This window comes from Procambarus clarkii, chromosome 44, assembly GCF_040958095.1.
Source record: "Procambarus clarkii isolate CNS0578487 chromosome 44, FALCON_Pclarkii_2.0, whole genome shotgun sequence".
In the NCBI taxonomy this organism is placed as follows: Eukaryota; Metazoa; Arthropoda; class Malacostraca; order Decapoda; family Cambaridae; genus Procambarus; species Procambarus clarkii.
The window spans coordinates 8453405-8469975 of NC_091193.1; the positions used below are offsets into that span (position 1 = coordinate 8453405).

The 16571-nt window shown below is 47.7% G+C and overlaps 1 protein-coding gene across 1 annotated transcript in view; it reads left to right on the plus strand.

The window, feature by feature from the left end:
• AIMP1 (aaRS-interacting multifunctional protein 1) overlaps positions 1-7461 on the plus strand; it is a 32075-nt gene extending 24614 nt beyond the window's left edge. Inside the window, exon 6 of the mRNA XM_045725621.2 lies at positions 6918-7461. Coding sequence (XP_045581577.2) covers positions 6918-7151 — 234 coding nt within the window. The 3' untranslated portion in view covers positions 7152-7461. The remainder of the gene's footprint in view (positions 1-6917) is intronic.
• Positions 7462-16571: the final 9110 nt, after the last annotated feature.

The window sequence follows — 16571 nt, forward strand, 5'->3', positions numbered from 1 at the left end:
GAGTTGTTTTGATACTGTGGTTTTGTCTTGTATTAAACTATGCAGTGGTTTGTTTTGAGATGCCTACTTTTCTGAATGTCTTCCCTGGTCGATGGCAGAGATGATAAACTTTAAATGTAAAGTATTCTTGGGCCATTACCTCCTGTGCCTCTCACAGGGGGCCAGGTTCTGGCCTGGTATGCAACAAGAACTCTGCAATTGATGACTCCATGTAGTATGGCACTTTATCAGTAAGCTCAGGGAAAAAGTTTAACAATCACTGCTCATGAGCATTCATTTTCAAACATTTTCACACGAAAAAAAAATCATAATTATAACTAAAAATAACTTGGGAAAACTAAATAGAGTATAAACATCTAACACTTTGCGACTAGGGCTCCAAGAGGGATTGACCATTTACCATCGACCATGTGGCAAGGGGTCAAACCATAGAAATATTAGTGTAATGGAACATACTTACATATATCTTGCAGTCAAACCTGTAGTGTTCTGCTAACATTCGCTCGCTCTATAGAATGTCCTGATTTTTAGGAGTATCACAGTTTTGCTTTCCTGTTGTTTTTCTGGGGGGAGCCCCGTCGGCTCCCCGGGCTTTACCAGGCTTATATGCTAATGTCAGACTTTGGCATCAGTCATGTGTATGGAGTTTTAGGGCCTACCGGGGACCACGGCCAGAACCTGGCCCCCTTAGAGAGGCAAGGGGAGCAATGGCCTATAGAAACCCCGTGTGGTTGGAAGCATTCTATGTCTGCCATCGGCCGGGTCAAGCATCCAGAAAGGTAAGCATTCCAAAACAAACCCCTATTCTGGTGAAAATTGCTACCTAAAGCCGAACTAGTGGATAGAACTCCCAACAGAAAACAAGCAAACTAGTATGATGTCACATGTCACCGCGCCGCTGTCTGCGCAGCTCCCCCCTCCCCGGGAGGGGGAAGGGGGAGCCCCAGACCTCCCACGCCGGCTATCCACCCATCAGTTCTTCGGCTGATGCTATAGGCACCGGTTATGTGCTCCGGCTGAAGTGGTTGTTTCAGCACTGTACCTAGAGTGTGGTGTCTGTTTTCTAGGTGGTGCGTGAGCCGGGAGTGATTCTCCAGTACTCGGGCTGCATGCGCCTAGGGTTCCCTTCCCTAGGTGCCATGTAAGTACTGCCCTTGGGGCTTGGGGCCACCTTCCACAAGTTCCTTGGGTCCTGCCCCTGCTAGGCCGTTTACTGCTTGGTTTTCAGCTGCTCTGTGTGCTCGGGTGTTCTGTCTCCCTTGTTCGCCTTAGGGTAAGGGGCAGTTTTGCACTGGTGGGTCGCAGAGTACTGTGCAGTTTGTCTTTACCAATCATGGCGGCCGGCTCTGTTCCGCTTGGGTACGTTGTCCTCTTGTGGGGTTTTCTTTTTCTTTTTGTTTATCTACCTGGTGGGGGGTCTGCCTTCGTTCTTGCCCCTTGTGTCCCTTGTGTTCTGAGTATTTTCTGGTGGTACCCCTTGCTAGGTCCCTGTGAGTGTACACGTCCCGGGGGTTCAGCTCTTAGAAAGTTGTTTGGTAGCTTTGGACGCCGGTTAGCAGTACCCAGTCTGGGATTACCTGAGCGCGAGTCCTCTTATAGTAAACGCTCGGGACCCTGGGAAACCCCTGGGGGCACGTGGGTCCGATGGATGTGACCCCAGAGGGATCCTGGGGTCACCCAGGATCATCCCAGCAACCTGGGTTGATCCTGGGTTGATCCAACCCCAGTGATCCTCAAACTCGCTGGAAGCGAGTTTGAGGGATGCTCTCGCCCTTTGTCTCTGGGTGACTCTCTGTTTTGCCTCCGTCTGCTGCCTATGGGGTCAGTGACACCTTCGACCCGGAGTCCTGCGAGTTTTGTTGCTCGTTGTGGCTCGGTTACCCAGTTGTGCTGACTAAGTGGGTCCGGGCAGCAGGGGCGTTGCACTTTGAGCCTTGGTGGTGGCAACGCTCTCGTGGTTTCCTCCCCGGGAGCCCCGGGGCTGCCCCGTTTTGGTTCGTGTTGGGACTTGGGGGTGTTGGTTGCTTCGGTTCCTTCCACGCCCCCTTGTCTTTCCCCTGGATCCCCTTCCTGCCTGCATCCGGTTCCTTACCGTCTGTAGGTTCGGGGCGGGGTTTGATGGTATTGAGACTCGGGCAGTCTCGGGGAATTCCCCTTCCGGGGTTGTGACGGGGGCATTTGAGCCTGTTCCTCCAGCCGTGTTGTAAGAGTCTGCCAGTGGGCTCCCTTCCTTAGTGTTTTCGCGGCTGCCCCGGTTTTCTGGTATGGCCAGGGCTTTGGGGGGATGGTTCGGCCCCAGGGCCTGTCGTGTCGGTTCCTGGGGCTGGGGAGGGGCTGACTTGGGGGAGCCCTTGGCCCCGTAGGACCCCGTGTTTTTTTTTTTTTCTCCCCCTTTAGGCGGGGCTTGTGGTTACGCGGAGTGGGGCCTTTCCTCCCCACTCGCCGTACGTGCTGTTGGGCGTCGGCCCCTCCTCGGGCTCGGTTCCTTGGCCTTTGAGTTGGTTGGTTCCGTCCTGTGGGTGAATGCTTCCCCCCACCCTTTCTTGGGACGGTGTTTTCGTCATGTTTCCCTGTTCTTGGGGTTCTACGTGACTTCTGGTCTCGGGTGCGCCTGCGCTTTTGTTTGCCTTCGGGACTATTGTTGGCTTCTGTGTTCTCGAGGGTTCGGGAAGGTTTTCGCTACTTCCCGCATTATTGTAACGTCTGTCGGCTCCTCGTCCATGTTGCCGGTTTGGGCTACTTGTAGTCCGGTTGGGCTGTTTGTGGCCAGTGGCCCGGTTTGGGCTACTTGTGGCCCTGTTGTTCTACTTGTGGCCCTGTTGTTCTACTTGTGGCCCTGTTGTTCTACTTGTGGCCCTGTTGTTCTACTTGTGGGCCGGTTGGGCTACTTGTGGGCTGGTTGGGTACCTTTTTGGGCTCTGTTTTCGCTTCGCTGGCCGGTTTTATTGTTCCTGCTTCCTCTTTTGGCTACTTTTCTAGTGCAGTAGTCCTGGTTGGCGCCTTCCCGCAGAGAGGGTTGTGCGGTTCGGCCAGCGTGTCATGCGCATACGCTGTGGAGTCTGTTTTGGTCTGGGCGGTGTGTTCCAGTGCTGGTGTTTTGCGCCCTTTTTGCTCAAGTGCTTCGCCTCTCGCTCTTCTCCCTTGCTGCGGTATGTGCCCCTTCGCTCCGGGGGTGTCCTGGTTTCCAGTTGTGGGGAGGATGCCGAGGTTTTCCCTGTGTCATGGGTGTGGGGCACCTCCTTCGCCTCTACCCTGCTCTCCTGTGGGTCCGGCTCTGGCGTCTTCACCTGGCGGTGCTCCCAGGTTCTTCTGGGCACGGTTGAGTCGTGTCACGTTCGTGCCTCCGTTCGACAGGCGAGTTTCTGCGGTCTGGCGTCTTTTGGCCGGGCGCTGGATGCGGTGTTGTTTATATACAGTACCTGACTTTATTTAGGTATATTTTTGTACGACTGAGACCGTTCACACACCAGTGACTGTCCCTTTTTCCACCCTTCCTGTCCCACTCATGTGCATGTCAAACCCATGCTAGAGTCATTCAGGGGACCCACCTTTTTTCGTGTTATGAGGTGTGTGTGGGTTGTGGTGCTGGTTATGTACTCACCTGGTAAGGCTCCTGGCTGTGCTTGCAGGGTTTGAGCTCTGGCTCTTGGGTCCTGCCTATCTGGTAGAACATGCGGGATAGTACCAGTGGAGTGCAGTGGTGCTATAGGCACAATCGGGGAACACTGTATAACCATCAGAGGTCTGCGGTTGTTACACGACCTACTTGCGAGCATACGCCTTATTGCTGGTACGTCCGTGGACTTCCGGGGCACACTAGCCTGTTTTCAAATAGATGTTCTGGCCCATCCTGGTTGTGGGGGGTATGTGGGCCTGTGGGCTGCTCCAAGCAGCTGCCTGGTGGGCCACCCTCTGGCCGGTCTAGCCTAGCCTCGGGCTGGGCTTGGGGTGTAAATGAGCTCCCAGTACCCCATCCAGCAGGTATCGAGCGGGGTTCTCCGCCGTCAGTCGCCTGGTGTGCAGGTTTCTGGGCCTGCTGGGTTCTGTCGTGTCTCCATTGGCCCTGTCTGGGGTCTGCCTGCTCCGTTCTCTGCCTTTGCAGAAGCGAGTTTCTATTTACATGTTGCATGTTGCGGTGGTGCCTGTTGTTGCTGCTGCTGCACGTGTGCATTGGTACTGTGTTTCGCGGTGGCGAGTCCTTGTTCTTGTGTCCGGTTGTGGTGTGGCACTTTGCTACAGTTTTGTGCCTAGGGTTTGCGTATGGGGGTTTGCTTGTTGTTTTTCGTGGTCTTCGGGTCCCTGGCTTGGCCCTCTCATGTGCGTGGGGTTTTTCTGTCCCTGCCTGATTGTCCACCCCTGGTTTTTTTCCCGGGGGTTTTGTGCTTCAGCTCTTTCATCCTGCCTCTCCCCAGTCGTTTTCCTGGCATCTCCTTTGGTCAGTTTTGCCTGCACTTGCTGCTATGTTGGGGGGGGTGGCCGGTTTTCTGCTGCTTCATTTCCTTGTGCATTCCCTTGTTTCCTCCTCTGCCGCAGGGGTGTTCTGCGTGTGTTTCTTGGCTTCTTGGGCATTTTTTTTCAGCCTGTGTCCTGTGGTGTGCTTCTTTGTCTCGGTCTGTTGCAGTTGCTCGTACCCCTTGGTTCGGGTACTGTTTCTGGCGGCAACCCTTATGCCTTCTTTGGTTTCCTAGCTTGCCCTGCCGGTTGGTTTTTCGGGGTCTTGCGATGTCTCGCATCGGACCCTTCGCTTCTGAACTCCTGGCGGGCTTGCTTGCTTTGGGGAGTTTTTCTGTTCGGCAGACGTTTCATCTCCTTGTGCCACCTGGGTTTTTGGTGGTTGCGCCCGAGATCTTCCCGCGGCTCCGCCTTTTCCTGGGCTCGGAGGGGCCTTGTTGGGGCTGCTTACGTTCTGCCTCGCGGTCTCGCCTCCGGTTGGTGGTCGGGTGGCTTCGTGGTAGGTGTCCCACCTGCGTACTTCTCTTGGCGGCAGTATGGGGTATTTTGGCAGTCCTTCCTTTTCCTGTTCCTTCTTAGGTGGTTACTCTTGTTAGCGGCGGCTTGGTTTTCTGGTGAGGGTTGGGGGCCGTCGTCTTGCCACATACTGTCGCCGCTTTTCGTGCGGCGCTGGCGGAGGCGCTTCGGCTTGCTTTCGGTCTTGGTGTTGCTTCTGCACCGTTAGTAAGCTGTCTCGTGCGCCGTTTCACCTCCGGCCTGTTCGTGCGCCGCTTGCACCATCCTGGTCTCTGGTCAGCGTGCTCTGTCTTCTCCTCGGTTGGTAGTGCCCCTTCGGTTCTGGTTTACTTTTTCGTCGGCTCTTTTTCCTTTTGGCATTTGCCTCTGGGGGTCGGGTCGCTGAGTTTTCTTGCTCCTTCGGTTTTAGCGTTTTGGTTGTTCGGTGGCAGCAGTCTCCATCTTTTCTGGCACGGGGTGGGGCTGCTGCGTTCTGGAGGGGTCCATGGTTTGTTGGTGCTTCGTTGGTCGGGCCGGGTGTGTGTCGTGTTTTGTGTTAAGTGGCGGCCCTCCGCTGTTGTTTGCGTGCCTCGGCATCTGTGTCCGGGGCGCGTTTTGCATTGATCCGGTTCTGTTCTTCCCGGTTCGCGGGTGATGGTGTCCCAGGTTGTCAGCCGTGTTCTTGCGGCTAAGCTGCCTGTGTTCTTCCCTCATGCCGGTGGCGTTCGTGGCTTCGCTGCTCTCACTGCCGTCTGGGCAATATGTCCTTGCGGTCTTTCGGGCATGGATCTCTGGTGTTCGTACGGGGGCCTTGCTGCTCATTGTTCTCGTGTTGTTCCCGGGACTTTTTCGGGGCTGTGGCGCCTTGGGTTGGCGTTTGCTGCCGGTTGTCTCGCTTCTGTGGGGGGTGCATGGTGTCCGCCTCCCGGTTCCGTCCCTTTGACCTTCCTCTGTGGGTAGTTAGCTCCGGGGAGCCGGCGGGGCTCCCCCCAGAAAACCAGCGTTGAATGTAATGAAACGCCATTTTCTGGGTGAGACCCGGAGGCTCCCCGGCAACCCTCCCTCCCTCCGGTCGGCGGTTTTTTACGTGTTTTCACATCCAGCTTCAGATCTGATGGGTGGATAGCCGGCGTGGGAGGTCTGGGGCTTCCCCTTTCCCCTCCCGGGGAGGGGGGAGCTGCGCAGACAGCGGCTCGGTGACGTGTGATGTCATACTAGTTTGCTTGTTTTCTGTTGGGAGTTCTATCCACTAGTTCGGCTTTAGGTAGCAATTTTTACCAGAATAAGGGTGTGTTTTGGAATGCTTACCTTTCTGGATGCTTGACCCGGTCAATGGCAGACATAGAATGCTTCCAACCACACGGGGGTTTCTATAGGCCATTGCTCCCCTTGCCTCTCTGAGGGGGCCAGGTTCTGGCCGTGGTCCCCGGTAGGCCCTAGAACTCCATACACATGACTGATGCCAAAGTCTGACATTAGCATATCAGCCTGGTAAAGCTCCTGGGAGCCTCCGGGTCTCACCCAGAAAATGGCGTTTCATTACATTCAACGCTGGTTTTTTGAGTCGTATCTTTTGATACAATCATCTGTGAATAAATTTTATTGTCTTTCTGCTCTCATATTGGCATCCTGTGATATCTTGGGACCCTTAAATATTCAGAGACAGACAATACTTTATAGTCTTCTGGGCCAAGTGTTTTCTTTTGATAATTGTCTATACTGTTGTTAATGTATTTAAGTATGTATTGTAGAAAAACAAGTTTATAGTTATGTAGAAGTTTAACGAGTTTGAAGTTTGCCTTGTTGGATTTTAATCTTTCTAAAAGTGGTTTTATCATGTAGCTAGATAAATTTATGGAGTAATGTATTTGTATTTATAGCCATTAACTCTCCCTAAACGCTTAGTGGAAAATGTTTGATTTATTAATACACAATAACCTGTTCTTATTTACTGTGTTGCAATTTCTCAGGTGGAGATTCTGACACCACCAGAAGGCAGCCAACCTGGTGATCTTGTGGAATTTGAAGGTTATACCAGAAACCCAGACTCTGTGCTGAATCCTAAGAAGAAAATATTTGAAACTTGTGCTCCAGACTTGAAAACTGATGCTAACAAAGTAGCTGTGTATAAGGGCATTCCGTTTACTGTTGCAGGAAAGGGAATTGTTGTATCACAGACTCTGGCAAATGTCCAAGTAAAATGAATGAATTATTTTTTTTTTTTTTTTTTTTTTTAGGGGTCGTCTTTGTAATACTGGGATATTTTAATTTAATTTGATTACTTAGTTAAATTGTTTAACATAACGGTCATAGTTGGTACAATATGCTGAACTGTTGAACCAAAAATGTGTAGTATGTTTACAAGGGAGCTTGTTACAAATAAACTTCTTGTCACATGCACAATGAAATCACATTATCGTGATGTATCAATGAAAAGTTGGGAGTACGAAGAGAGCAGGCTTGAATCCCCGTAATGGCTCCTACAGATTTTCTCAATAAAATTCATTATTACCTTGTAAATATTTTATTTACCTTAGTGAAGTGGAAATATTACTAAGACAAAGGTTTAAAGCCTTCAAGTCAGTACTAGATTAGATATGTTGTAATGGCTATGTTGCTTTTACATATTTGTTCAAACAAAACGTATAATAATAGTACGAGATGTCACTTATCGTTCTGGATAATGTGAGGTGGGAATTCGACCTACTATCTAAGCTCACTTTTCTGAATAATGTAGGAAGGATTCCCTGCCGGATAAGCTAGATATGCAGATCAGAATTTTTACTGGGGAATTCCAAAAGTTAATATATTTGTAATTTTTTGTACTACAACCATCATTTGAATTACCCCACACACTACAATTAAAAAATATACCAGTACAGTACTGTAATTTAAAACAAACTTCAGCTTACGTAGTTCGTGTTTTTGACTGATGCTGCATACAGTACTGGACAGTAATGTAAATCTTCAAATAAATAAGTCTTGAAATTCTATGTAACCTAACTTAACATAACACTAAAATACATGACATTACATGTACAGTACATGAGCTTAGCAAAGTCAATTTTGACTGACAGTTGCTGAAGTTTCACTGGCAGAAGTCTTGGTTTTCTAGTGAGGCTTCATTTTTTTTTTTATTGCACCCTCTATTACAGCTTTGCACCCTCACCCTCACTGGTTGCTATGTATTTCATGAATTCATCTTTTTGTTTGTTTAAATCACACTACTAGCACCTATACAAAATTCCTTGACAACACTCATAGCCGATTAACCATTTTCAGAGTTCTATAATGCATAACTTATCTTTAATGGTTAGCAGAACCTTCTTCCTCCTAACACCCCCAGAATGATTACTGCTGCTACTAGACATAGTGTTTGCAAAAAATTATAAAAATAAAAAAGTTATTTAAGGAAATGTTTGGGTCGAGACCACATGGTTTATTTTAGTTGACCAGGCTTGGAGGCTACACTTGGGGCATACAGGCACAGTATGTAGGCTGCCAGGTAGTAAAAATAAAATAAAAATTTTTTTGCAGGAAACTACAATCTTCAGCCTGTACATACAGTTTTTAAGAGATTTGTATTTGTTATAATATTAGATAATATTTCTTTAGTTTTTACTGTAATGAATTGTTCTGAAATAATTCTTGGTTCTTTTTATACAACACACCCCTCCCTTTCCAGACCATTGTCGTCGTGAGGGGGGCTTAGTGGGCGGCTGCCGGAGTGTGATGCTCTTTAGGACGGCTTGTCCTCTGTCCTTTTGAAGCCTTGTGCTCCTGCTGCTGTCCTTTCCAGTTTTGCTGGTAGTTTTTCCCTCTTCCTCATGTTAAGTTTTCCTCCCCATCTCTTCTCCTTTCAGATTGTTTCCTACCTGCTGATTTTTTATCATTCTTGAATGTTCTTTCTGATGTTTTCTTTTGTTTTGTCACCATGTGTATGCAGATGCACACGCATTCACCCATAGAACTGTGGTACCTGAGGTTGTTGAGCGAGGGGACGCTTTTTGTTGTCAAACTTTACCTTCATTGTTGAGCCCGATCTCAATGGACTGACGGCTCTTAAGGTGATAATTGCAGGGTGTATATCTATGATGCACCCCTGGGGGGCCCATCTTGTCGGGTGTCCTATCCTCTAATTGTGGCTCCATGGTGAGTATAGGGGCTTATTCGTGGATGAATTTTTGTTTTTATGACTTTTTATCTGACCCTCCTTTAACTTCTCAGACTAGTGGGGTAGGCGACCAGGCCCCCCAAGTCTTACTGTGCTGGAAGGCTCTGTAGCCCCTACTACGTTGGGTCCTGACAATGCTACTTCTTTGACTTTTCGAACTAACACACTCTGCTCCCCTCCCATCTCTGTGGCGGGGTTGAGCCCCAAGTCCTCAGTGGTGACCTCATCATCACCTGACATGGTTCCATCTCTCATTGTCACAACTGTACCTTTTACCCCCTCTCTTACCAAGGGTGCTCGGCGCAGTCACCTCTGCACTCGCACGATTCCTTCCCAACTCCTCCTTTCCAGCCTTTGGTCCTGCTCCGTGGACTAAGTATTTTGATCTTAGTCATGTTGACCCTACTTGTAATGATGATTTATTCCTCCATAAATACCTTGTTAATTTGGTGGATACGTTTGTCACCTTTAACCCCACCTTTACTGGTACCCGTGTTGTTGCAACCCTTCTCAGGAAGCGGGTGACTGCTTGGCTTCATTGTCCTGCATTGGGGTGACCCCTTGTTCAAATATCCAAAAATGTCCGGTTGAATGCCAGCATTGGCGCAGTTCTTCTCCCGCACCATGTTGTGACACGGAACTGAAAGACTGTCACGAGGCTATTACGTATATCCTTGAGGCCCAAGGCCATTCTGTCCTTCAGATAGATACCTGTACTCTACCCCATCGTGGTCGTTGTCAGCCTCTTCGCATTTTGAAGGTTACGTTTGATAGTAGGTCCCTTCCATCTTCAGTCGTTCTTGCTGTTGCCAGATGCTTCATTCAGGAGTACATCCCCTCTCCTCGCCTCTGCAGCAGGTGCTGGAGATTTGGGCATGGTCCCTTCAGGTGTACAAGTGAAGTGTGTGTGTATTTGCCCCTTGTGTGGAACCTCGGGTCATTCTAAGACGGAGTGCCCTTCCTCCGAAGCTCTCTGCATCAATTGCGATGATGCCCACCCTACCTTCTCTCGCACATGTGTGCACTACAAATTTGAAGAAGCCATCCTCAATTTGAAACATCGTGATCATTTTTCTTTTTCTGAGGTGCGATACCAGGTTCACAGTCTTCCCTCTTCCTCTGGCATGTCTTATGCTCATGTATTGTGTTCCTCTTTTTGCCCTCTCCAGCTTTCTCAGTTTCACAACCGTTTTGAGGCCTTGGACCCCGATACCTTCACCACCTTGTCTGCTCCTTTGCCTTCTTGGCCAGAGGGTCTTCCTCCAGATTCTCTTGTCTGGTGTTTCCTTCCTTCCTTCCAGGTATTCCTTGTCTCCTGTGCCCTCTTTCCCTTCTTGCCCCACTCCTTCACAGCCCTCTTCTCTGTCTATTTGCCCTCCTCACCGTCTGTTCGAGCCCAGCTTTGTGTTTGTCTCCAGGAGCCGATGTTTGGCGCTCGTCCTGGTCGCTTCTGTAGTTATTCTTTTCTCTCTTTTCCTCCAGCTTTTGCTGGGGCCCATAACTACTGCTCTCTTGATCTGTCATAATATTCCCTTTGTCCCCCTACTTTTCCAGTCGTCCATTCAGTGTTATGTGATCCGTATCTATGAGCAAGTTGTATACAGTCTGTTCCATTTATCTCCCCACAAATCTCCCGCTTTCTCTTCCTGATCTTAAAACCTGTTGGATTCCTTACCAGAGCTTGTGCTCCTTTTTGGTTATTTTAACTGCTGGCATACTTTCTGGGGAAGGTATGCCAGCAGGTATGCTCCAGGTATTCTGACGAACACATGGAGCCGCCTTTTTGAACCATTTGTCTCCTCTTCCATGTCTCTTCTGAATTCGTGAGAGCCCACTCATATTGACTCCCGCATTCCCACCCTTTCCAGATTTGATCTTTCTCTCTGCTCATTTCTCTTTATTTTGTCTTACCTGGCGGGTTCTTGATGACCTACATAATGGTGACCATTTCCTCATCCTTGTCAACTTTCTCTTTTCACCCTCCCTTCTCTTTCCCTAGAGGGCAATTTGCCAAGGCTGACTGGAACCTGTTCACCTTATGTGGTACTCTTTCCGACCTCTCTGATCTGCCTCTCCTCTGAGTTCTCTTTCATGACGCAGTTTTTGATGCTGTCTCTGCTCTGTTCCTCGCTCTTCCTCCCGGGGCACGCAGAAGCGCATTCCCCGGTAGAATGCTGACTGCTGTTGGGCTGTCCGTCACTGGTCCCTTGATAGAATCCTTGGTGAATCGGATGCCTTTGACGTTCGCCTGTTGCGCTTTTGTTGTCGTATTGGCATCCTTAGTAATATTTAGCGCCTTTTGAATATCCCACGCATTTGATAGTGCTACATAGCCTCCCTGGCTTGATGCCTTATTTTGATGATTAATTACTTATACAACACAAATATGCAAATTAAGGAAAACTGCAATTGGTCATATTTTGCCCAAATTGACCTGCAGTTTTCAAAATACGATGACTATTGGAAATATGACTCTTGGGTATTTTTTAGCAGAATTCAGGGTGATTGCACATATTTGGAGTTTTATGTTTTATAATGGGCCTTTTTATGTGCACATGTGCCTTTTTATGAAAAAAGCACGTGTCTTTTTTGTCATATTTGAATGGGTTATGCTACTTTTTCATTAATTAAGTCCGAACGGGTTCTGTGCCTTTTTCGTCATATTTGAATGGGCAATCCAGCCAGTCAACCGACCAGCAGGTCAGCCAGACAGACAGCCAGCCGGCCAGATGGCCGTATTTTGAAAATGGGCCAATTTTTACAAAATCTGAGCAGTCGCCGTTTTCACTAATTTGCATATTTTCGGTATAAAAAATCGTAATTTCAAATTGCAAATATGTGCAGTGAGTCAGAATTCGGCTTCAAAATAACGCTCATGAGTCAGGTTTGCGATATTTCCGATATTTTGAAAACTGCAGGGGGTATTAGGCAAAATGTGACCCATCGCCGTTTTCAGTAATTGCATATTTTCGGTATAAAAAGTCATAATTTCAAACTGCAAATATGTGCAGTGAGCCAGACTTCGACTCCAAATAATGCTCGAGAGTCTGATTTGCGTTATTTCCGATATTTTGAAAACTGCAGGGGGTATTAAGTAAAGTGTGACCCATCGCCATTTTCACTATTTGGCGTATTTTTGGCATAAAAAGTCATAATTTCAAACTGCAAACTTATGTTTACGAAACCTAACCTAACGTAAAGTCATTCTCTCCAAAACGACTTTATTTCAGCGATAAAAGAAGCTAAAAATATCACAATGTTAGTTATTCGATGTGACTGAGGACTTACAGGTATGTCAATAAAACAATACTCTATGTCAAATTCATTGCTTAATATAGGTGAATGTGTGCATCCATCACTAAATCAAGTACAGGGGTACCTCGGTTTAAGAATTTAATCTGTTCCTGGAGACGGTTCGTAAACCAGAGCAAATTTGCCCATAAGAAATAATGGGAAATGAATTAATCCGTTCCTGACTCCCCAAAAAACTTCACTTCAAAGTAAATTTGAGACCTAATTCACCCAAATCTACACTACAAATGTATGTTCAAGTTATTACTTACCCTTGCTGATGACGCCTGTTGGCGTATGGAAGATGGTGAGGAGGGGAGAGGAGGAGAGGTGTTACTGTTTGGAAGGGGAGTCTCCTTCCATGATAACATCAGGCAGTGAAGATTTTTCTTTAGTGTACTCTCTGGCACGTTTTGCCTACATTACACACACAAATCACAATAGCGTGATGCATCATATGAACAAATCCACAAGGGCCATGACGAGGATTCGAACCGACATCCAAGAGCATCCCAGACACTCCCTTAATCAACTGAGCTACGACATGGTATAAGAATTGCAACCAGAAATTGTACTGAATTTACTTGGATCCTGCAGCCTCTCCGAGACACAAACCAGGATTTTACACAATTTTCCCATGCACTCGAGCTATGTCAATAGGCCATTCTACCTCTTTGCCCTTACTTCATTACACACAGAAATCACAATAGCATGATGCATCATATGAACAAATCCACAAGGGCCGAACCGATGTCCAAATCTTGGACGTCTGTTCGAATCCTCGTCACGGCCCTTGTGGATTTGTTTTGCCTACATACCACGTGGTCCTGGTTGTGGCTCACTGCTTGATTTTCTCACAACGAAATGATCAATTGAAGATTGTTTTTCCCTTCTTCGCAACGGCCTACTACAGCTTTCTCTGGGCGAGTCTTTTCAATAAAAATTTGCATTTCTTCCCACATCTGACATCACTTCCTAATTGTTGAGGTAGGGATATTCTCTTCTGCCTCATCCTCCTCTGAAGAAATATCCTCAGCTGCCTCTTGTTGCTGCTCCTTTTCAAGGGCTTGGAGTTCTTCGGTGGTCAGTTCTTCGTTGTGTTCTTCCACCAACTCTTCCACATCAGCACCATCCAATTCCAAGCCCATTTTCCGGCCCAGAGCAACAATTTTCTCAACAATAGGCACTTAATTTACAGGCTCAAACCCCTCAAAGTCTAGTTATGACACACATTCAGGCCACAATTTTCTCCAGCCAGAGATCAGGGTTCTTTGAGTCACTTCTTGCCAGGCTTTGTCAACGAGTTTTAAAGCGCTACAAATGTTAAAATGTGTTTCCAGAAGGGTGAGGTTTGTGGCTTCAGTCACTTCAAAATATTTCCGGAAAATGCCTTTTCATAAAGTTTCTTAAAATTAGCTATGATATTCTGGTCCATAGGCTGAATTAGAGGAGTGGTGTTAGGAGGAAGGAACTTTATTGTGAGAAAATTAAATCTGTTCAATGCATCTTTTATGCCTAGAAGATGAGCAGGAGCATTGTCGAGGAGAAGTAGGGCCTTGAGTGGCAAACTTTTCTCCTGCAGATATTTTTGTATGGCAGGGCACACCACATCATTCACCCACTCCGTAAAAAAGATTCTAGTCACCCATGCCTTATTATTAGCCCTCAACATCACACACACTTGTTTTTTTCTGCACACTATACTTTTTGAAAACCCTTGGATTTTCAAAATGATACACAAGCAAGGGTTTAATTTTTAAATCGCCACTAGCATTTCCACACAGCACAAGCGTAAACCTATCTTTCATAGGCTTGTGTCTGGTCAATGATTTCTCCTCCTTGGTAATGTACGTCTTCTTAGGCAATCTTTTCCAGAACAATCCTGTCTCATCACAATTAAACGTTTGTTGCGGTAGGTATCCCTCATCCTCTACAAAATCTTTAAATTCTTCAATAAATCTTTCAGCCTCTGGTCTGTCTGAGCTGGCAGCCTACCCATGCCTCACAATACTATGAATACCACTTCTTTTTCTAAATTTGTCAAACCATCTCCTGCGTGCCTTAAAGTCTTTTGTATCTGCACTCATTCCAGGGGTTCTCTTTACAAGGTCTTCGTGCAATACCCTGGCTTTCTCACAAATGATGGCCTCTGAAACACTATCACCCCTCTAACTAGTTGTTGTGTATCCAAATTAATAACAACTTTTCCACATCCTCAAGTATTTGTGGTCTTTGTTTCGTGATTGTTGATACGCCTTTTGCCACTTTAGCACTCATAATGTCCTCTTTCTTGGCAAGTACAGTGCATATCATTGACATGGATTTGTTGTACTGCCTAGCTAGTTCAACAACACGAGTACCATTTTCATTCTTAGGAATGATCTCTTGTTTTCTTCTATGGTCATTCTCACATGTGATTTCTTGCCTTGAACCTTACCACTGGCTTTCTTGGGACCCATGGCGAGATATATAATAACAACTTTTCTGGGGGGAGCCCGTTCAGCCCCTCGGAGCTTACTAGGCTGATATGCTAGTGGCAGACTTTGGCATCAGTCATGTGTATGGAGTTCTGTGGGCCTACCGGGGACCACGAGCCAGAACCTGGCCCCCTCAGAGAGGCATGGGGAGCAATGGCTTATAGAAACCCCCATGTGGTTAGAAGCATTTTATGTTGACCAGACCACACACTAGAAATTGAAGGGACGACGACGTTTCGGTCCGTCCTGGACCATTCTCAAGTCAAGCATTTTATGTCTGCCATCGAGTGGGTCAGGCCCCCAGAAAGGTAAGCATCCCAAAATAAACCCTTATTCTGGTGAAAATATTGCTACCAAAAGTCGAACAAGTGGATAGAACTCCCCTAAAAGAAACGAGCAAACGAGCATGATGTACGGGAGACATCTCCCGTCACGCAGGGTGCAGTCGCGCCTCCACAGATCTCCAGTACCAGCTCTTGATACTGGTAATGGTTCAAAAGGGCCACCACTTACGGGCTATTCATGCAACCCGTCCTCGACTCAAGTCCATTACATTCAGCAGTCAACCCCACAGACGCATTCATAAATTTTAACATGCTGTTCATTCAAAACGGGAATTTTCGCAAGTATAAATTAATATTATAATATATTAGCATATTGTGTATATATAGGCATAGGATAGGTTAGGTCAGGTGTTTAGGTTCTATTGGCAATTATTTGTATTTATAGTACGTGGGTGAAGCATTTATAGCGTTGTGGTTCGAACAAAATTCGTCAGTGAAGCACTTGTTCCGGATATGTTCGAACGTCAGCAGTTGTGAGTCGTGTGTAAACCGCTTTTCATTCATAAACAGGGGGTTTGGTGGGTGCATGGAATCACTTTTAGATCTTTGTTTGGAGGACGGGCTGATTCATGCCCGTGCCACCTTTTGGGTGGCTTAATCTTCATCAATCAATCAGAGCATGACGTCACACGTCGCCGCGCCGCTGTCTGCGCCGCTCCCCTCTTACCCGGGAGGGGCAAGGGGGAGCCCCAGACCCCCTACGCCGGCTATCCACCCGTCAGTTCTCAGGCTAATGCTAGAGGCGGAGGTCGTATGCTTGGCTCAATCGTTTCCAGCACAGTGCTTTGAGTGTGGCGGCTGCCTTCCCGGGTGCGAGAGCCAGGAGTTATTCTACAGTACATATTCAGGCTGCATGTGCCTATAGGGTTCTCGTCCCTAGGTGCCCTGTAAGTACTGCCCTTGGAGCTTGGGGTTCCCTTCCACAAGTTCCTCGGGGTCTGCCTCTGCTAGGGATTTGTTTTTCTTTTTGTTTTTGCCTTGTAAGGAGGGGGGGTCTGCCTTGCTTCCCCCTTTTTTGGTGCCTGGCCTGTGCACGGTTCTCGTGTGGTGCCCCCCCCCACACTGCTAGGTCCTCGTGAGTGTACACGTCCCTGGGGTTCAGTTTTAGACAGTTGTTTGGTAGTTTTGGGCGCCGGTTAGCAGTACCCTGATTGGGATTACCTGGTCGTGAGTTTCCATTTAGCGCTCAGGACCCTGGGAATCCCCAAGGGGGTATGTGGGTCCGATGGATGTGTCCCCGGAGTCCCCCCTCGCTTCGTGCGAGTTCGAGGGATGTTCAGTCCCCCTGACTCAGGGGTGACCCTCATGGTTTTTGCCTCCGTCACGCTGCCTGTTGGG